The sequence below is a fragment of the Mastomys coucha genome, unplaced genomic scaffold (genome assembly GCF_008632895.1).
Source record: "Mastomys coucha isolate ucsf_1 unplaced genomic scaffold, UCSF_Mcou_1 pScaffold2, whole genome shotgun sequence".
Taxonomy (NCBI): domain Eukaryota; kingdom Metazoa; phylum Chordata; class Mammalia; order Rodentia; family Muridae; genus Mastomys; species Mastomys coucha.
Window position 1 is genome coordinate 4,768,432 of NW_022196902.1, and position 22,974 is coordinate 4,791,405.

Below are 22,974 nucleotides of genomic sequence, written 5' to 3' on the forward strand. Positions count from 1 at the left end.
AAAAAAAAAAACAGGGCTCAAAATTACTTACCCAAGACTTCATGAAGTGCACATAAAATTAAAAATTCCAGCTGGAGGATGTTCCATTAAGCTTACCTTTGGGCAACACTTAATGTATAACATTTGCCTATAAGATGAAAACCTTGAGCCTAGTAAACCAACATTTTCTCATTTAAGTTTTTACAAAGTGATTTAAAATGCATGTGAAGCTTTTAAAAAAAACTAAGTACACATATATAGAGAGAGAATTGAGATAAACTAATTAAAAAACCTCACAGCATGAATTTTTGGTGAGAAATATTCAGAACCTTTGCATGGCAAATACCATGTATGTCATCATGACTAACGTTTAAATGAGAACACATATCTAGAGACAAATTTACTTTTGCTTCCCTTTGAAGATTTACCAATTTGCATACTGTATTACATAAGCAATAAGTAATATTTCATGGATAGCTTGTCTTAATTTAAAGTATAGCTAGCTTCTTGGGAAGAACTGAGCAAATTTGCTAATTCATCCAAGTTAAACAGGAACACTCAAATGTATTGATACTTACTGGACAGAAAGTGTTGAGAAGATGGCCCAAAGTCTCTGTGTGCTTCCTGGAGCTGCTTAAGACGATCGTCCACGGAAACCTGCACACACGCACAAGCCAGGTAAAACGACTGACTTTAAGACAATGGTTTTCATAACATCCTTGACTTAATGACTTTATCAAATGATGCTGTTGCTCAGTCAATTCATTACTGCTCGGGCAGAAAACTTCTCTTCTTATGAATGCAGTAGCATGAAAATCAACTTCTGACATTAAATAATGGTAAAGAAAGCCAGAGATTATTCTAAACTATCTACCTGAACTTTGAATCTATACAATAACCACATTAGCTTAACACTACTATGGTTATCCTTTTGTAGATGAAGAAAGCAAGACACAAGGAAGGACCGGAGGACACAATTAGTCAGAACAACATGAATATTTATGCCTTGGCCTTCAGAGGCCATCTCTATGCCTGAAAACTGTTCTCCCCCACTTTGCAGCAGGAAGCATGTTTCTAAGGCAGCTTAAGTTGTGGCTATGGGGGGAGCCCTTACTCATCCTCTTTCATAAAAAAGAGGATAAAAGTGCCACAGAGACTGTGTGGGAAATGGAGCTTGGAGAACTCTAAAGATAAAGACATAAACAGATGGATAGATGGGGAGACAGGCAGTTAGGCAGATGATTATAGATTGTTACACAGATTGATAAGTATATTGATAGGAAAGTGGGCAGACTAACAGATAGGCAACAGACAGACAGATGGAAGATAGATAAATGAACATGTGAAATGACAGAAGAGAGAAAACAGGAAACTGGGTGTGAAACATCCGATTTCCCTACAAGTTTGCATCTGAAGGTCTTTACCAAAGGAAAGTGGAACATCTGAGCATCCCTGCTCATGGCTGCAATGCATAACCAGTGTATCCCAGCCTTGACTCCCTTCTACAGCTGCTGACGCGAATTCTATGGTTGCGGTGCCATACGACAGAAATAGTTATGAAACCAAATGTAAATGAACAATGATTGCATACAGCCTTCTGACATTTCCATTTCCCTGGCCCTGTTATTTGTCTGTGCAGTGCTGGTGAGCTGTTCCATTTGAATGGACAATTTCATTTTCAGCCACTGTAAATAAAACTTGTATCTGCCTCGCTCACTGGGCAACTCAGCTTTCTCCTGGTCAGCTACATAAATTGCATCAGAGTCTACTTTATTCATTATGAGAAATGCTCAAATGTCATGTTTAATGAGCAAGTAAGCTGCTATTCCTGAAATTTAACAGCACTGCCTGCTAACAGGGATTTGTCTTTGCTTATCCAGGATGGATATTTGAACTCTAGTAGCTACCAGCATCAAAGGTAAGAATGGAAGAATGCATGCTCCCATCAAATCTAACAACATGTTTAACATCTTTAGAGATGGGGATAACAGAAGCAAAGCTAAAGGAAATCAAGAAAGACCAGAAGAGCAACCATCAAATGAGTATAATGAATGGTAATGATGCAGAGGAATGGGGAAGAAGCAAAAAGAACTAGGTTCTGTGAGCACTTACAAATTTAATACGCTTGGCCTGACTAATCCCGGATTATTGACATTCTTCACAAGGATAGGAAAGACTATTACATATGGAATATTCACATCTCACATTTTCAATTTCATTAAGAAAACATGTACCATTAAATTAAAAAATATTAACATCCATTTATTCTATGTGGAGAGGAGTGCAGGAGGGTGGGACACAGGTGTCACAGAGCATCTTTTAGAAGTTGGTCCTTGCTGGGCAGTGGTGGCACATGCCTTTAATTCCAGCACTTGGGAGGCAGAGATAAGTGAATTTTCTGAGTTCGAGGCCAGCCTGGTCTACAGAGTGAGTTCCAGGACAGCCAGGGCTACACAGAGAAACCCTGTCTCAAAACAAAACAAAACAAAACAAAAAAAAAAAAAAAAAAGAAGAAGAAGTTGGTCCTTTCCTTCTACCAACAAATCCTGGTGTCTGCAAATTCATCTACCTACTGAGTCCAAACTCAGTCAACTCCTTGGGCATTTTGATGTTGCGTAATACAAGAACATATTATAACCTAAAATGTACCATACTTTTCAAATAAAAATGACTGAACTTGCACATCTGTATTACTGACTGTCATACTGTAGAGAAATTGGTCGAAATTATTTACTGATACTCCTTCTAGTTACAGCCTCCCCTGCGAATTTTCAGCAAAAAGGCACAGCTGCTTTGACTCCTAGCAGGTGGAGACCAAATGTGTCACAGATCCTTTGTACCATGAACTCCTGCCTGGCATGGACAGTAGTCAGCCAATGCTTCTACCTGGGGACACTCAGGAGACCTGGCTCAGTTAAATCTGGAGTCTACAAGTAAGGTCAAGAGCCACTGAAATAATTGTCATGGGAAGGTTGGTTCTAGAAGCTAAGTGCAGGTGTGCTTTCTGTAAACAACGAGAGAGCTCCTGCATAGTGAACAATGTAAAGAGAAAGAAGAAAAGCTTTGTAACTTTTTCAAAAGAAAAAGAACACATAATGAAAGTAAAAAACCAATTCCTATAGAAGTAACAATAGGACAAATGATTCTGTGGCAGACTAGAGGTCACAATTGCCACAACTTACTGGATTTTGTGTAATTTTTTACAAGTATTATATACAATGTAAATATAAATTATTACCAAAAAATCCATACTCATAACTAAATGATGCTCTTGGTTTCAAGATATAGGAAGACAAGTTCCTGCCTGCTAAATACCCTCAGTAAAGAGAGAAGTGAGATAATATATAATTTAAAAGTGAGGTGGGTTTTAAAGACCATCCAAGTGTTTCTGTTTGTGCACATCCTAAAGTATGTTTTTCAGGTTTAAAAAAACACAAAGATACAAAGAATTGTTACACTAAAAAACTAAATACAAATCAATAGTTGCACAGCCTGACATTTCTATTCCCGTTCTGTATTCTTTATGCAGTGTTAGATAGCATTCTGAAGGGGCTAGGTGGATACCTGTAGAAGTTTCCATCGCATATTAAGGTCATCCAGCTGGCGAGACATCTTTAGAGATGGATGCAGGTCAAGTGGAGACAGCTGACTAGACAGGTCATTCATTGTTTTAACTTTTAAGTTGATTGGTGCAATTTCTTCTCTAAATGCCTGGTAGAAAACAGATTATTTTAGAATGTCACCAGAAGATACTTTCTCAAAAGCCAGAGTTGCCATCTTCTTACTGAAGACCATGGAAAGGCTATTATGAGGCCATCAAGTACAGATTAGGAAGGGCAAGCCAGCCTAAATATAGCTATCTCCTGAGAGGCTCTGACAGTACCTGACTAATACAGATGTAGAGGCTCACAGCCATCCATTGAACTGAGTACAGGGTCCCCAGTGAAAGAGTTAGAGAAAGGACCAATGGTGCTAAGGGGTTTACAGCCCCTTAAGACGAACAACAATATGAACTAACTAGTACCCTCAGAGCTCTCAGGGTCTCAACCACCAACCAAGGACTGCACATGGAGGGGTCTGATTGTTCTGGCAGCATGTGCATAGTAGAGGATTGCAAATTCGATCAGCAATAGGAGGAGAGGACCTCGGCCCTCTGAAGGTTCTGTGCCCCAGTGTAGGGGAACTCCAGGGCCAATAAGTGGGAGAGGGTGGGGTGGCAGGCATGGGGAGGAGGGAGGCAACAGGGGTTTGTTTTTGTTGTTTTTGTTTGTTTCTTTGTTTTTTGGAGGGGAAACTGGGAAAGGAGAAATTTACATGTAAATAAAGAAAATATTTAAAAAAAAAAAAGGTACAGATGCTACTTGACAGCAGCTGACTGGATCAGGCCTGTAATGACCTACACAGCCAGAGACTCTCTGAGCATTTAAGTATGTGTGCAAGGAGAAAAACTCAAGTTGCAAACTCATTTAAGACATGAGACATTTCTGTCTAGTCTATAATATGCAAACCATGGGACTATGGTTGCATTATCACTTGCTTCTACTTTACTTCCGTACTTTCTGTTTCTATTTTAGCATGGCGGCCTTGCTCCTATATTTCACGAGACACAAGTTGACTTGACCTCAGTCATGCTTAGATTAGAGGTGGAATAAATGTAGCTTTCTTCACTCCTAACCCATAGTTATTGGATAGCGAAGAGAAAAGCTTCATGTCTCCCTAAACCCACTAGAATCACAGTCTGTGCTTACTTAGGGGAGTGGCAAGAACAGCAGAGCATCATGGGAAAGCTATAGTTGAGTCTCAAAACTGGACTGCTGCCTCTTGGTGCAGAACAGACAGGGAAAAAGTGAGTATATGAAAAGGGAAGCTAGGCTTTAGAGCCAATGAGAGCAAACAGTACATAATGGCCTCCTTTCTCCACAGAATTCCACCTGTCTGAAGGATTGGTTCCCTTTCTTTGACAAGTCTTTGTCTAGATCCCCTGGATCCTGAAATGTCTCAGCTAGGAGACTTCCCTCTGCAGCCTTTCCCGGAAGCCTTTTCCCTTCCCGCAACATTTCCCAGCATTCCTGGGACTTTCTGTTCAGTTTCACTAGCCCAACTATGACTTTCAGACAATATATCAAAACATGCAAATCACGTGTCACGTGTCATGACATAGCTATTCTCAAAGTTCAGAGCTATTCCAACCCCACTGCTGGACATCTCAGATTTCAGTTCTTACCCCTTAGCATTCACAGTCTTCCTGTCCCATGGAAGAAGCTGGCTAAGAAGAGACACTTCTCTACATTTACGTGTACTTGCGTACACGTGTGCAAACACACACAGTAGTACTCATCTGCTGTTTTTCTGATGTTACAGTAAAGAACAGAATGTACCTCCTTTGTTCCTTGGTCTTATGTTAGACTTTAGGACAAATAAATAGTTTTACAAGAGGACAGGGATAAAAATTTGCCTCCCCTAAAACCTATCCTGAATTATAAACATTGCTCAAACCTAATATTCAGGAATCAAATATTTTCAATGGTAAATCAGGGAATATATTTTAGTGTTTTCAAATTCTTGACTATGCCTAAAAGCATGTGGTTAAGTCCAAAGAAGAGTTGAAGAACAAAGCACATGAGACAAGAAACCAAGAGACAGAAACCAACATGCAAACCACAGGCATCAGAGACGGCAGTGTATGAATGCCATTTGAATCTGTAGACAGAGAAGTCACCAGGTGTTTAATACAATCAATTTCCAACCTCAGTAGACACCAGTGCATCAAAAGAAGTCAGAAGAAAGGAAACCCCCAAAGACACACGTCCTTCTACAACATGGCAAAAGAAAGAATTTGGTTTAGCAGTTGGTTTTGTCTGTCCCTGCTGATATTGGACATCCAAAGATGGTGCAATGTGCACATGCAGACTGTAATGCAATTGTGCAATGTGCACAATGTGTAAATCCAGTTACTGGGCATGCAGGCTTGACAGGTGCAAAGGATTAACAAATAACACAGGTGTGGAAGACAGAGGGAAGTGTGGGTGAGTGGAGAACACTGAACTTTTCAATGTGGACTCTGAAACAAGGCAGATTCGCTCAGACACAGTTGAACACACATGCTAGAACTCAAACATTTCCAGAGTTTGTGACAGTGATTTTCAAAGACCCTGGATCCATATTTTAAAATCAATATCCTTTTAGTTTTAGGTATTAAAATTTAAAGTTAACATGCAATTTGATAGGTTTCTAATTTTAAATAACAACCAGTTTTATATCAACAGATGGTAAAGGTGTTTTACAATTTGATCATGACTTCATGCATAATTTCAAGACAGGATTTTTTTTTTTTATTTTAAGGAACAATAAAGAAGCTTATATGTCTACCGTGTAAAAATCCTATTTTGTTTTGTTTTGTTTTGTTTTCTGTTACAAGTCATAGGTGAAAACATTAACAGAGTTTTGACAGGAAAGTCTTTTTGGTTCTGTTTGCACTTTTTATGGCAAGGTGTTTTTATGGCAATGAGGAAACTTTCTATCAAGGAAGTTTATCTTTTGCCTTTTAAGAGTTTCCAAATTAAGGGGCTTGAAATAAATGGAGTTATAAATGGCTTTTCAGAACTGCCATGTGTTCTTGTATAAAGAACTAATTTATCATGTTTTGACTATACTTTCCTCTAAGAGAATACGAGTCTACGTAGCCCTCACTGTTATAAAAACAAACATCTGCTACTATCAAAGGTGCTCGTTAGACTGTTGGCAGGTGTGTGTCTCAAACCCGTCTGGTACCACAAGGTGTAGATGCAGAAAACAGCATTATTATTAAAGATAACTTTAGCAACTGAAATTTCTTCACTATTCCTGAAATTTTTATTTTCCAGCCGTGCTTTGACATATTTATTAATATTTTGCAATTTCGAGTATTTAGTTTTTACCTCCCTATACAGCTTCAGTGAGAGAGGTGATATACACTTAGGGAACATGTGAACTATTTCACACATTGAATTTATTTTATTTGGTTTAGTGAGATTTGAATTTTTAATTTTTACCTCTTAAGATATAAAAGCAATTTAATCCAATTTATTCTTTCCCATTAGACTATTTGTTTTTTTTGTGTTTTTGCTTTTGTTTTTTAGGCTTCCTACTTATGTAGATTTGAACAAAAGAATTTGGCTGGAGAGACAAGTCATTCCTTTAATTAAGTAAGACTGCCAATTCTCAAACTGTTGGGTCTTTTTTCCAGATACAAATTTTCATTTTTTTTCAACACTAATTATCCCCAATTATCATGTGATACTTTCAAATTCAAAATGGTAAATTCCCACTCAAATCCAGAGGTGTTTGGGTTGTTGTATGTTTGATACTAATTGTATTTTGTAAATCACTGAAAGACTTTTTAGGGTTTAAAACTAGTTAAGCCAGATTTGGTGTCAAAGAACTGTAATACCAGCTACATGGGAGGGTGAGGCAGAAAGCCTGCAAGATTAAGGCCTATTCGAGGTATGGAGTGAGTTCAAGACTAGCCCAGACACCTTAGCAAGATCTTGTCTCAAACTAAAAAATAAAAAGAAGGCTTTGCACACAGTTGAATGGTGCTGCATTTACTCAGAATGCACAAGGCCCCAAATACAACCCACACTGCGTAAGATAAATAAATAGGAAAAATATACAAGGTGTCCAATATTTGAAAAAAGAGAGACTGAAAAACTAATGATTATGTTTTACTTAGATTATTTTAAATACGCGTGTATCTGGAGAAATGTTTTTTGGAATACTGTAGTTCTGGAAGAGTTTAATTTATAGAGTAGACAGACCACATACTTATCATCAAAAATGGAGAACACTATATTCTTTGTTAATACCTGTTTCAAATTTAAAAGTGTTTGAATTTTAGAGGGTTTAAATTCAAAGGCTTGGTCTAGGTTGTGTTTGACATTAGATCGAAAGATGTCTCTGCAGTGAAGAAGAGGACAATTTTAAAAAAAAAAATCACAGAGAGTCTAAACCTAGCTGGCTGTGTGGGCTTGGGCAGTTGTAGCTTTGCCTTCAGGAAAAAATCCTTACCTTGTCGCTGGTGCGTGGATTAAAAGAGATAATCACGTGAAATGACTAAGAACAGGTCTTGGCACCAAAGAAGAAGCCTTAAGAAATACTAGCTATTGCTACTCCTCTGCCTGTACACTCAGATATTCACTCACATAACTTGGTCTGAGTCTTACGTTAATTTCTCAGAGCTTGCCTTTTCACTCAGCCACACTCGTATAAAGGAAGACTGTTACCCAGTGTCTATGAACAAAAGATGTGTGTAGCTTTTGCAGTAATAAAAACTCCGTGCCTGATGGATAGTGTTGGAGTCATCCCTTCTGATGGCCTCAGTACTCATCCTTTGGTGTGATTCATGATTATACAAACATTGCTTTCTCTAAAGTTGTAATCTCTGTCTTTTGCTGCCTAAATTTTCCTACACGCCCCCCCCCCCCGCACACACACTCTGAATATGTAGAATGAAGAAGCAAAGGCGATTTACACCATAGAACTAATATCCTTAACCTTGGGCAATTCCTGACTACAAATGGAATTTATAACTAAATTTATTTTTCATTTACTCAGACAATAAGATAGAAATTATAGATGAGAATTCCCACCAAAGCAGTTTGTTTTTTTATTAAACCTGTAAATCCAACTACCAGTTTCTAGGAGACAGAACTTGTAGGCTGTACCACGTAGGTACAATTCTATTAAATCTAGGCTGGGAGAATCATTACATAATAAACAATTTAAAAAAAATGAATAGGAAACAAAAGATAATGAAATGGGGGGACATATCTGGAAACAAAGTGACTTTAAAAAGTTTGGGGGAGGTTTTGTCTTGTTTTAAATGGCTAAGCCTAATCTACACTATTTTGGGAGACTCAAATGGGATTTTTAAAATGTTTAAACAAACTAAATTATCATAAATCCACCTTGGTGAGTTTTTTTTTTCTTTTTGAGGGGGTTACATATGGAAAACATCTGCCATAATTCCTGACTTGGGGGGGGGGAGCTGAAGCTGTGTCAGCTCATAAGAATCCTTTATATGTGGGTCTCCTTATTTATGTTCTAAACAACAACAACACATTCCTTAAATATTCTTTGTCAAAGTGCTGACCAGGGTTTTCTCTATGTGATCCTGCAGCGAGTCTATAAGCAGGTCTCCCACGGGCTTCCAGCCGTTCCGCACAGCCTCCACCTCCTTCATGTCCGCATCCAGGTCGTCCATGGCTCCTTGCAGGTCTCGGAGTTTCTCTAATGCCTTCCCCACTTGCTTTTGCCAGTTGCTCGTCACAGCATTTAGATTCTCCCACTTCTCTCTGACTTCAGAAGACTGTTTGCGCATGGCTTTGGCGATCTTCTGGGCTCTCTCCTCAGGAGTCAACTCTGTGATTAAAAAAGAGAGGGTATAGCTTGGGTGTCTACTTAGTTATACACGTATTCTTCATATCGAAGTGTGAATCTCACTGTTGTTAAACGGGTCACTACTGTACATATACAAAGGCTGAGTAACGACGGTCAGAGGAAAAAGTTTTCTGTACATGCGTTTACAATGGAAGACATACTTACATCTAAATGTATACTCGGATTAGTAAATAGTTTAATGTTCATGGTGACTTCTGAATTTTAATATTCTAACATTTGTAAGCCTTGAAATGTAGCAAGAAAACTTAAGAAAAAAAACATTTTTCCTTTACCATAAATTTACTTATGTGAAAATCCAAAGACATTTTTTCATTTCATTGTTCTCAAGAGAAATTAGAAGCATAATTAGCAGAGAATAGCTGTAAATTATATATATATATAAAAAAAGATTAATTTACCATGTTTCTTTAAAAAACAAATTCAAGGCATATGACATCTTAGAGACTTCATCCGTAAATTTGCTTGCTTGTTCTTGTTTAACAAAGGACATTTTCCAAAGACATATGGGAACTGAATGTTTATCCACACTTCACCAGGAAGACTACAAGGACCATCCTTGACACGGAACAGAGCCAGGAGTCTGAGTTTGAGAAATAAACTAAGCCTTTCCACTGGAAAGGACACATACAATGTAAAGCTAGTAAGAAGAGCGCCAGCCCAGCTGAGAAGAAAGGATGCACACAGAAACCAAAGTCAGGCTGGTTCTAAGCCCAGGCTCAGAAACAGGGAACCCTGCTGGCAAGGGCAAAAGGAAGGATGCATTTGGACACAGAGAGTGACTCCCAAAGCAGGACAACCAGGTATGGGAATGTCTGGCACTCTTACCCCCACACTTGAGGATCCCCTCTTTAATCTAGCTGGTTTAAATGTACCTTCTTGACTGCCCCCCAAAACAGAGAGGCACATCAAAAGCACGCAGTTATGGCAAAAGGCAGGCTCGTCTAAGGCAGACATGTGTGCAGACATGTGATCCTAGACTTAAGGTAGCATTGTAGATAAGCCCATCCTAAGCTGAAAAGCAATCTCAGAAATCAAAAGCACTTTTATTTACTAGATCTGACCTACCAAATACCACAGCTCAGCCGTTACGGAATATGGATAGAGTCCCGATATGAGCCTGTGGTTAGACAAGCTCATTGAACACAAAGCTTCCTTCATAATAAAATACTAAAAAAGGTCTCACAATGTACAGAATACTGCACCAAATGTTTGAAAGGGAATGGCCACAGGGCTGTAGTTTCCGGGGACTGGGCCCCCCCAAATGTTTTAAGATGACTCATCCTAAGTCTTCATCTGCAATAGTATCCCATCTTTAAGTATGAACTACATTAGTAATTCCTACTTCACCTTAAAATGCTTTTTAGGAAAATAAAGTTTATCCAGCTTAATCACAAGATGGTCTTTGTCCTAAAATGAACTGAAGCCAGCATTCCTAAACCTTAATATCCACCCTTATTAAAAGTCTGCCTATCTGTCTTCATCTAAGTGTGATTCAAAAGACAACTTAAGATGACAGACTACGCATGTTTGTTTAATTTTCCAGAAAATTTTAAACACTGATACTCAGACTGTAACCAAATGGCCTATGAAGAATCCAGCACCCATGAATCGGCACTGTTAGGGGACTACTGGGAGAATCAAGAGTGAGAAGAGAAAGCAGCAAAGGAGTGGATACTCTGAATATACCAGACTGAACCTCACTAGTGTGCGCGCACACACATAAACACATCACACACACACACATCACACACACACATCACACACACATCACACACACACACATCACACACACACACATCTCACACACAGATCACACACACACACACACCTTAGTAATAAGTGAAAGCCAGTTTAGAATCCTCAGCCAGGAAGTCTAGAGAGAAGGGCCAATATGTGTAAGCAACACGGAAGGGTAGCCAGACTCCAGAGAGGGGAAAACAGAGTGTCATTAAAAGACAAGTTCCTTTAAATCCTTATGCCTTCGAGACATCTGTAAAATGGTAAATATAACACCTATATTTTATATTTTACACAAAGGTAAAATGTTATGTGTGAGATGAAAATTTCATTCGCAGTGGCCTCAGGAGAAGCGGGGTAGCTTTTATGAGGGCTACACCTGCGCTGGTTAATAAGTTACTAGGCTTTTCAAAGTATGTATTTTAAGCACTTGTGTTTCAATGTCTATGGGAGGGAGGAAAAGAGAGAGGAGAAGAGGGAGACAGAGGGAAGGAGGGAGAGAGACAGAGAGAGAAAAAGACACACACACACACACACACACACACACACACACACAGAGAGAGAGAGAGAGAGAGAGAGAGAGAGAGAGAGAGAGAGAGAGAGAGAGAGACTGCCTGTTCACGTTTGAGACAAGATAGCTTACTCACAGTGGTTTCCCTTGGATGACATACAAACTGTTTCTGAATCAACTACTAAATGACACAGCCCACAGAGGCGCACAGCTTCCTCATCCTGGGGCGTAACACCCCATATTGGCTGCCATGTTTTCAACCAGTGGAAATTCTTCTGTTTGCACAGTCCTTTTGTTGGTTTACCATACAATCCCCACTCAAGCAGCTCGCCAGTAGAGGAGCAAAGCTCGCTCGAACTAAGCTCACCGTCTGTTTACCACAGAGGACCTGTGCCCACTAAGCACGCTGGAGTCAGAACACAGGCGCATCCCGTCACAGCAAGCCTTAGAAGCTGGTTAAAGCTAAGGGAAGATTACCAAACCAAACCAAAGTGTTCCACGTTTGTGAGGCATGTAAAATGAAGCAATATGTAAAATATCAAGTTAGGGCAATTTGAGTGGACAAAGCAGAAAAAAAAAAAAAAGAGAGAGAGAGAGAGAAAAAGGAAAGAAAGAAAACTCCAAAGAGACAGAAAAGATTTACAGGGGAAAGAATAAGTTCTTAAAGAATACATTCTTTAAAAACAAAACCTTCTCATTTGAAAAACCAATGAATAAATGTTCTTTTAAATATGAACAGCTTCAGTGGTAAATTCTGAAGCCCTGGGTGGAGAAGCATCTCAGCCAGTCATTGGCATTGTAGGAGAAACCCTGCTGAGAGCTGATTCAAACCGGTCCTTTCTAGAAGCTGCTATCAGAGACCCACACTAAAGCATAGTGATTTGGCCCATCAAGCTGGAGATTCCTGGAGAGATGCCCAACCGCCCCAGCCCTCCCAGTATCTATCAGTAGAGCATGTCTAGCTTAATGGAGCACAAACAGTGATGCTCTTGGTCCTGTAGCTGAAGACACATTTCCCTTCCACTGGGTTGATGTGTCAATCCCATGTACAACATAGCCCCTCAATACAGGAGGCCTGGGAGCCCAGTGATAAGAGAGCATTCTAATTTGCATTTCAAAACAGGAACAGGGGCTGATGCCAGAGAAGGGAAATAGGCCAACAAAGCCAAATTCATTTGCCTGCAGTTCTGAGGCCAGAAGAGCACTTTCCATGCCACTGGCCTTCCTGCCCAGTGTCTGTGTGCACCTGTGTGGATATTTTCATTCCATCCTCTCCATCCCCCTTGGTTCAGGCCTGGGGGTCAAACTGCCCAAAATTTGAAGGTAGAATTATATTTAAATCATATTATTTACATGCTTGGATTCATTTGATTGTATATTCTACGTCCTGCCATACTTTATGGAATATCTCATCTGTTTTCTATGTTTATTCTATTATTTTTAACGGTACAGTCTATTAATGTGCTACAGAATTTTGGAAAACCAAAACAGGGAAAGTTGAAGTTGGTGTCACATGCCTGTAATCTCAGGCCAGCCTGGGCTACATGGAAAAGAGGAGAAGAAAGCTCAGTAAATCTTCATATTTCTTCGAGTGCGCTCATGGATTGTCCTGCATTTAGAACAGGCTCTTCTATACTGTGGGAACGAAGAAAAGGAGGGAAAGTAGGCCGAGGTGAGGAGCCAGGCCCGGACGTAGGCAGCAGAACCCCTTTCTTCCTGTGCATGCAAGTTGCTCAAGTACGGGGCACGGCATGGTTTGTTCATCCCTGTCTTCCCAGGAGTAAAGCCCACGGAATCCTCTTATTCTACATGGACCCTTTACTCTCGCTGTTTATTTTAAGAAAGGTAGACATTCTCCCTTTGTGTGCTTGTGAAAATGTTTATTTTAAACATAATTCTTTTATAAAATAGTGATAGTCACTTGTTGGAATCACCCTGGTTGTGAGGATGATTAAGGTTAAGGTTAACCTTAAGGTTGTTAAGGATAATTTTCTAACTTTGTCATATTTTTTTTTAATTTTGGTACTGGTCCAGCTTCTACTTCATGTTACTACTGATTCTAAATACTTATGTCAGGAACATTTATTTCCTTTCCATCTTGGTTGAGAATCCTGACAGGTCTGTCATTGACTTGCAGTGAATACTTTAGCTTTACTTTTAAAAAGCAACACTAAACTTCACTTTTAAATGTCCGCTTCATTTTTTTCCCCTCCTTGCCAGGCCCATGTAAATCTACATATTCAAATTATAAACCTTCAAAAGTCATCTAATCTATGATCATTCCCAATATCTGAGTTGTACTATGTGGGTTTTTTTTTTGCATTTATTTGCAGTCTTTTATATTCTATCAATACATGGGAGATTAATGTTAACAATGACAAAGAAAAAGACTGCAAGTAGGATTTCACTGCTATATAATTCATTGTAAGAAAAGATTAGAAGTTAAAACAGGATACGTTATCCTAGATGCTGCTCACTCTTATTTGTCGGAAGCTCAGTTTATAACTACAAAAAACAAACACTCACACACACACACCACATGGTAGGTCCTCAATGAAGGGTCTAGTTCGAAGTCTAGGAGATCTGGATTCCTCAAGTGGTTGTCCCCATATTCCCAGCTTACTCACTCTCCTTTGGTGTTTCTGAGTCACATGGGACAAGGGGCTCGATTAAGGAGACATAGGACAAAAGAAGATTCGCTCTGAGACCTGAGTGGCCTTTCCTGCTTGCCCAGTTGAGCCTCAAGAAATTTCAAAACAACTGATAAAATGAAAGTTGTCTACAGAGATAATGTAGGCTCTCCAAAAGATATGCCAAAGTAGGATGCTTAATAAACAAATGGACTATGGTTATGCGGGGGAGGGCTAGGATGTTTCTAATGTTCCATCTCAATGTATTAACACTCGTGTCTCATGCCCAAACTTATCAGTGTACATCCTAACACCACTGTGCCACTTCCTTTACCAAAGGAAATCCTGTAAGGTAAGAGAAACAAGTAAACTAGCTATTATTTTACTTAACTTGTAAACATCACTTTTAAGTTTATTTTAAATCTTGTTGCAAATTACATCCATAGATAGACGTGCATGTGTATGTGTGTGTGTGTGTGTGTGTATGTGTGTTAAAGATAATTCAATATGGCTGTAGCTCACACTCATGTCTCTTCTGTATACTGTCCTCTTCCTACTGTGTCTCTCTAAATCCTGTTTTATCTGAGTGGAGTAACCAAAGGGTCACATTCCTTGGGATTCTGACAGGAGTGATGGGCTGTGTCTGCCTACTGATGTTCATTCTTTCAGTGTCTTTATTTCTTTGTCTTTACAGCCCCTCCCCTCTCTTCATAATCAAAGGTGTTTCTGATTAAAATAATGGGGAATATATTATTTCCACTCCCGAGTATCCTGATTAAATAATTAAGATCAACTTAATCTCTTTAAAATATTCCATCAGTGGCTAAGAGGACCCTGTCCACTTCTAGTCTGGGAGGTGATGGATGGCAACAATTCATTATGGACCAGATCAAGAATATCAAGTGTCCTCAGCTGATTAAGACTTCTAATTATGCTCATCTAGTAAATTATAAGGTTGACAAGTTAGTAGAGGCTACTCAGGGCTGATGAGAAAACTGCATCTTTTAATGAGGATAGGCTAAAGGTAGCAGGGTGAATCTGAGAGGAAGGGGGGGAGAAGGGATGAGAGGAAAAGATGAAAAAAAAAACGTGCCCAGGAAAAGAGAGGTAGGAAATATCTTCCAAAATTTCAAAAGGTGGGGAAGGAAGAGCAAGAGGCCAGAGGACCACCCTGAGGTCTCAGGACCTCAGTGAGGGCAATTCTGATTAGAATATCACTGGGTTTTGGTTGGGGAGGGGAGATCAGGGAAGCATTGTAGGAGAGGAAGTAACCAGGAGGGGACAGTGAGCAGGATAATCAGAATATAAAGTGAGTAAGTAAAACAAAATTAAATATAAAAAAAAAAAAGAAAAGAAAAGAAAGAAAGAAAGAAAGAAAATCACTGGTAGTCATTGAGATTTTCTCCTTCCTGCAAAACAGACAAGGAATTCCAGCATGCTCTCCAATGTAAGCAAAGCCAGTGTGCTGAGCTAAGGCTAAAGGAGGGGGGCGGAATTACTAATGAGAGCAGCACACAGGGCAGGAGCAGGAGGGGCAGGGAGACTCTGAACACAGAAGGCAGGCTCATGTGGCAACCAGAGAGCCAACTCCCAACCCTCTGCACTCTCCACAGTAGTGGTTCCCTGAATGTCCTCCTGCTGACAGTAGTTTGATGATTCATTCATTGTCACACTGGACAGCAAGAAGCAGGTCACTGGCGGACAGGAGACAGTACTGAATGGGGTAAAGAGACACTGAGAACATTCAGTGTCAGCAGGACAAGGAATTCACAATGCTCTGAGATGTATTCCCAGGACCTCTACTACCCCCAGGCATGTGGTAGGCACTGGGTAAATATTGTTAAAGGAATGAATAGTTCTCTTGGTACATCTTTGACTTAACAACCAAAAGGGAAAATCTAGTCTATTCTTTTCCCTTTTCCCCTTCTTTAAAAACCAAAGCAATGAGTAGGGGCTGGGGAGAGACAGTTCAGTCATAAAGCCTGGAACAAAAGCATGAGGATCTGAGTTTGAATGTGCGGACCAGAGGATCCCTGCATCACTGACTAGAGAGTCGAACTGAATGGTTAGCTCCAGGTTCAGCAAACAGAACAAGCCCTGAGGTGAAGAAGCCATAGAGAAAGACACCTAATGCTGCCCTCTGCTCTCTACAGTCATTAGCTTACTTAGACTCATACCTACTGTACCTGCTGGTTTTGTGTGTCAATGTGACACAAGCTAGAGTTATCTCAGAGAAAGGAGCCTCCCTTGAGGAAATGCCTCCATGAGATCCAGCTGTAAGGCATTTTCTCAATTAGTGATCAAGAGGGGAGGGCCCATTGTGGGTGGTGCCATCCCTGGGCTGGAAGTCTTGGGTTCTATAAGAAAGCAACCTGAGCAAGGTAGGGGAAACAAGCCAGAAAGCAGCATTCCTCTGTGGCTTCTGCATCCACTCTTGCCTCCAAGTTCCTACCCTGAATGAGTTCTTGTCCTGATGTCCTTTGGTGATGTACAGCCATGTGGAAGTGTAAGCTGAATAAACCCTTTCCTCCCAGCTTGCTTCTTGGTCATAATGTTTTGTGCAGGAATACAAACCCTAACTATGACACCTACCCACAAACCCACACCACACACACACACACACACACACACATACACACACACACATACACACGCAGTCACTCCTGCACACAGACACACACAAGCACACACAATATATACGCACAATACACACATGCACACCCCAGCCCCCAAAGAATCAGAGGACAGGAGCCACAGACTTAAGATCTCTTTCTTGACAAAGTAGCATCCATTCCTTCCCATGCCTTGGGGCTGTTTCCCTGCTCACACGGAAACTAGTGATCGAGAGTCAGGAAGTTCAAGTAGCTTTCTACCTGAGCTTAGCCATTCTTATTGAAGAAGTATGCTTCATGTTTATGTTCTGCTAAAACAATAGACCAGTTTAACTGAAGAGGGACATCTATGCCTTTGCTGGCATCTTCAAAACCATGGCGATACCTCAGAAGTTTCTAGCTCCCAACTGAGAAACGACAATAACAACAACAACAACAACAACAACAACAACAACACACTATGCTCAAGGGCTATAGTTCTTTCCTGTCTTTTATGCTAAATCCAGAAAGTGACATCCCGGATATAGATCCCTATAAAATACATCCCTGTAAAGTGTCCCTATATCCTTTTAGGAAGCAAATGTGTTTTATTTATTGATGGTCACAACACTGGCTGGGGAAAGTAGCAGCTGGCAAGCAATTTATTAAAGCCATGCCTGTCCATAATATTAACTTCTGTTCTCAATAGAGAGAGTGCTGACTTATTTAGAAGAAGTTTTGCTTTTTAAAAAAACATCTGCCCAACCCAGTTGGGCTTTTTCAGTTCAAGGCTGGATCACTCTATCTATACAGATACTATAGAACTTTAATTTGGGGAGGATCTGGTATTGCTCTGTAGTTAAGAACACTAAGAAAGAAAGTAACATATTTTTCTATGCCCTTTCATGTGTTACAACTTTACCCATCTAATTTGGACTTGGGAAGCTAATTAAATTATTACTGTGCTCCACAGGCCTGAAAGCAATTACTTATACTTCAACTTTTTATGTGAAAATTAAAAAGACAAATTCTAATGCTGCCTAAACACCTTCCCCCTCGGTAACGGAATGGGTGAACTGGTGTGTGACTCTATTAAGCAGTGTGGGATTTTAGGATGGGAAGTGTAACAGAGGGTATGAAGAAGAACTATATGCATTTAATTATGCTATAAGTTTCCTAAAGGAAAAAGAAATCTTATTTCTACTCGATATACAGAAATATCAATGAGGACAGAAGTAGATTAAAAACTCTAGAGGTTACAAGCACCAAGTTTAATGACACAAATCTTGGCTCCTAACTTGCACAGGCCTATGAACTGAGCATCCTAAATTTCCCTATCTGTAAAATGGGTGGTAGAAAGAAGTCTTAATGCAGAGTGTTTAAAAGCCTTAAAAGCCTGGGGGGCTTCTTAGGATGGATCCTGACCCGGTACTGGCATCTAATAAGTCCTGGCTGGCTATGAGGATCTATGTAACATCTCTTCTCATCAATCACATGCCCGTTCTCTTTGGGTAGTATGCTTATAATAGGGACCTACCAAGCCTAGAAAACCTCGCTCCTTGTCACTCAGCCTAAAATGAGGGGAAGGCCTTCCTCAGGATACTCCAGAAGAAACAAGAAGCAGTCTCCTCCCATCCCTTGGGAGAACAAAGCTAAGGAAAAGAAAACCAGCAGAGATGAAGCCAGGAAGGCCAGGCTCGTGGGTGGCACTTCAGCTGCTGCTGCCAGCTGCACCCCTGTTCCTGGACCCTCCTGTGGCTGGGTTATGGGGCCCACAGGGCCTAGGAGTGGGGAGCAAGGAAGCTGGTTAGAAGCACGAGGGTCCACCATTTACAATGAGGAGATTTGAACTGATAAATCTGTGACTTGCCAAACAAACAAACAAAAAGCCTCAAGGGGGAAAACCACCTGCCAGTTTAATAGCCTAATTATTTCTGTTAGGTAAGGTGTAATTTGGCCCCGTTTTATTGGCTTCAAGGAAACAATGGAACCCTAAGTTGCTTGGAGAAGCCATATAAAAAGGACCTCCTATTAAACTATATGACAATTCCCTACTGTCACTCATTCAATGATCATAAAAATTTTTATCTTCACAAGTTTGTCATTGCTGCTATAAAAGGAGCTGACATGGAATGGCAATGTGATTTAGATTATGAAATATGTCTGTAGTTCTCTAAAAGGATAAGCACCCTTCAGCTTATCGTCATACCAAGCCCAGTTGTGTGATCCCCTGTCAGATAAGTTTGCCTTAGGGGTTCTGCTCCTGTGATAAAATACCATGCACATAGACAACTTGGGTGGAAGGATTTGTTTCAGTGTAGGGCAGGAAGCTGAAGAGCTGATGGAGAGGCCATGAAGAAACGCTGCTTACCATCTTGGACCTCATGGTTTGCTTAACACACTATCTAGTAGCTTCCAGGTCCACCAGCCCAGGGGTGGAGCCATCCACAGTGAGTTGGGCCTTGTCCTATTAATTATCAATGAGCATCAATATCATACAATATAGGAGTCCCATAAGAGAGAAACACTGCCAGGATTTGGCCTTCTGAAACATGATATTGTTGTGTTTGGTATTCCAAAGAATACAGCATACTCTGAGATAGAACAAATGCTGTTAAATCACATAGCTAGCCATCAGAGAACCAAGGAGAAAACGCTGATCTGAAAAAATGATTATTACCCATTGACCTCAGGTCCAGTCACATTGAATTACATGCATAGCACTAACATACACCCGACATATAGCTAACTATATACAGACACATTTCATTAAGGACTATATTTCTCTATGACTATTTGTGAATATCATTTAAATGAAGCAAAGGTAACCAGCCTAGGATAAAACAAAGCCATTCTCAGAGGCAAGGATGCTGTAGTCACGGTAACAGGAAGGCTTTAGCTGGAATTGTTTTTAATGCTGTTTTGTGGGAAAATTAATGAACAAAATAGCATATTGTTTTATAATGCATTAGTAATGTTATTGATGGTGACGGGCAATTGGGAAAATGCCATATCCCCCACCCCCTCTAGAGAATGAGGGGTGGGGGGGGCAGAAACCACCCATGGCTGTGAATCCCACAGTGCACAGATCCTTGACCCGGCATGGCAATTCAGATGCAGCTCTGAGAACAGCAAGGGAAGTTGGTAGCACAAAGAAAAGCCAAGAAATGGGTGTGCAAGGCTAAGAGGTTCTTGACACGGGAGTCAAGAAGGAGCTAGGAGGTCAGCGGGCAGAGGGTTCCACATGAGCAGAGATGGAGGAGGTGAAATTAGAGGGATGGGCCAAAAGCCAGCGAAAGCCCAGGGGTGAGGTGGGGTCAATAAGCTCAGGCTTAATGCTGCTGGTTCTGCATCTTCCCTTGATTATCTCAATGACCTTGGTCAGCCAAGCAAGATGCTCTTGGCCCTAGAATTTTTTTTTTTAATGATAAATGGTACCTTTATAATCTGTCTAGCACATTCATCTGGTTCAAAGAATGAGTATAAAAGCAGTTTAAAAAGTAGGAAAAACACCACAAATGATAAGAAATGTATATACCATTATACACTGGATGATAATGATCAACTAAAAGCAATTTGCATTAAAAGGAAAAATGTGTCGATATGATGATATATTAAATGACATTACTTCCATGCTGTTCAAATAAGAACACTCAACACAAAGCTCTTTCAATTTCCTACAATTACTAACACAACTTTAGTTGCTCTAAAAAATCGTATTTACTTGATGCATTTCTAAACAACATAGCTTGTTCTGGTAGCTGAGTTTTACACATAATTATATGATACCCATTTAACTCAATTTCTTTATGGGTTTCACTTTTGGAAGGAAATTTATTAAAATACAGTAAGTCTTATTATGCCTTCTGCCTTCAGAAGTAAACTGCAACTCATAGCTTTAGATTTTACAGGTCTTATCTAGTATCTGTATTTTTTAATTTCCCCTGGTTTGTGTCAACTGGCTGTGGTCACTCCTGTCAACCTTGTCCCTGCCTTGTCACTTCTACCTAGTTACTTGTTCGCAATTCACAGGACATGGAGTTCAAGTACTTACAACCTGTCGAAAGCATGAGTCGGCGTCTCTGAGAAAGTGCCTGTCAGCTTTACCTGCGCCCAGAGTGGAGTCTATATGTCCCGCTTATTGTATCTACTGTTGATGTTCAAGTCACTTCTTCAGATTCTCAATGAACAGGAAGTCAGTGGGGCCCCAGAGAGGGCTCAGCACACTGTTAGCACCCAGAACCTGCGGCAGATATGGGCGGGTCCACAGACCTGTCACCAAGGCAACGGCCACCATATTCCCAGAATCCATTGGGTTCAACTCCCACCTTTACCTGGACTGCTACGTCACGACATATATATATATATATATATATATATATATATATATATATATATATATATATATATATATATATATATATATATATATATATATATATATATATATATATATACATATATATACATATATATATGTATATATATATGGGTACTTTTCCTCCATCTCTCTCTTTTCTTCTCTCTCTCCAATCTCTCTCTCTTCCTGCGCCGCTGTCCTCTACCCCCTTCTAATTAAACCTCCTACACGTGGAGCTGTTTGTGTGGTGTCTGCAGACGTGTCGCGCCGAGACCCAAACCCAACATTTGGTGCCGAACCCTGGGAGCGTGGCGGTTTGCGTCCACTGCCCGGGCAGACGTGGGCACCCAGGGGCGGCCGCTTAGACCATCACTGCCACCTCCGCCTGGTCCACCGCGGCCAAGTGGAACAGCCGCTGAGCTGCTGCACCCTGTCCCGCGCAGAGTGGGTCCCATCGCCACCCACCGCCGCTGCCGCCACTGTAGCAGCGGCCCGGTCCCTGCGCAGGGGTGGGGGGCTCGGCCGGCCCGGGGCGACTAAGGCGCCGAGGCCAAGGGCAGGGCGGGTCCACAAGGGCGGGCTGCGGTGGCCAGGGCCCGGGCCGGAGTCCCATCGCCGCTGCTGCCACTGCTGCTGCTACTACTGCTGCTGCTGCTGCTGCGTTTCATCCCGCTCCCAGTACACTCACCGCTGCAAGCTGCAATGGCTGCTATCGACACTTACTGCGGGGAGCAGAGACCAGTCCCCACCACTGCCAACCAGGCGATATAGGTACCTGACTCCACAACCCCCTCACCTGGCAGCTACTCACCAGACACCGTGAGACATAACCACGTGAGCCGTAACCCACTCAGGCACCATTCAGCTCCGTGTTTTTTTTTCATTTACCAGATTGCTCATAACCAGCCGCACAGACACCGGCATATTAATTAATAGGATCAGTCAGGGAGAAGACCTCCAGATTTCCAGATAAGGTCTGGCCAACCTTCTCTAGAATTGATGGAGTACAGATTTCCTTGACATACGCGTTAGGACATTCTCACACTGGGTGCCCTTCCCTCGGAAATAACTCTCACCCCTAATACTCACCGGGCTACTGCCCCCCAAACCCCTGGATCCAGGGTGAGTTACTTTCCCCCGCAGGCCACCGGGCCCTGCCAAATTGCCACTAGGGTTTCTCGTGACGACTTGAAACCACTAGCTTCCGCTGTTATTCTTCTTGGTGCTTGGATTGTTCTCAGGACGCTGGTACGAATATCCAACCACCCCCCAGTGGGTTCCAGAATGTCTTCGACCAGTTTTTCCAGGCACCCCACAGGGTTGTCTCCTGGAAAATCTCAAATCTTTTAAGCTAATGCCTGATTTGAAGGCATCAAAATTAATATATCTCTGCAATAAGGTCTGGGTTAAATATTAACTAGATGGGAATTCAAAATAGCCACTTAATGGTACTCTAGACCCAGCTATTTTAAGGGGTCCTAATACATACTGCTGGCAAACTGGTAAATGGAAGGAGGCTCCCCTATGTTCAAATATTCATCTATCTCTGTTCTAATTCCTTCTTGTGTTCTTCTTGTTCCCCAACTCCTCTTAGCCATGAAATCTACACAATCTCAACCTTCTCTAGACAACTCTATTGTCTCCAGGGGAAACAACCGAGCTGACAAGGCAGCTAGAGCTGCGGCCCTTAGGGACCCAGACTCATCTCATCCTCCCCAAGACATTCTT

At 41.1% G+C, this 22,974-nt stretch overlaps 1 protein-coding gene across 11 annotated transcripts in view; it reads right to left on the bottom strand.

Moving 5' to 3' along the window:
* Utrn (utrophin) overlaps nt 1-22,974 on the bottom strand; it is a 509,106-nt gene that overhangs the window by 102,514 nt on the left and 383,618 nt on the right. For all 11 annotated transcript variants that reach the window (XM_031380393.1, XM_031380398.1, XM_031380394.1 and 8 more), the window contains 3 exons: nt 9,110-9,378; nt 3,544-3,690; nt 558-636 (listed from right to left, as the gene is read on the bottom strand). In XM_031380393.1, coding sequence (XP_031236253.1) covers nt 558-636; nt 3,544-3,690; nt 9,110-9,378 — 495 coding nt within the window. The remainder of the gene's footprint in view (nt 1-557; nt 637-3,543; nt 3,691-9,109; nt 9,379-22,974) is intronic.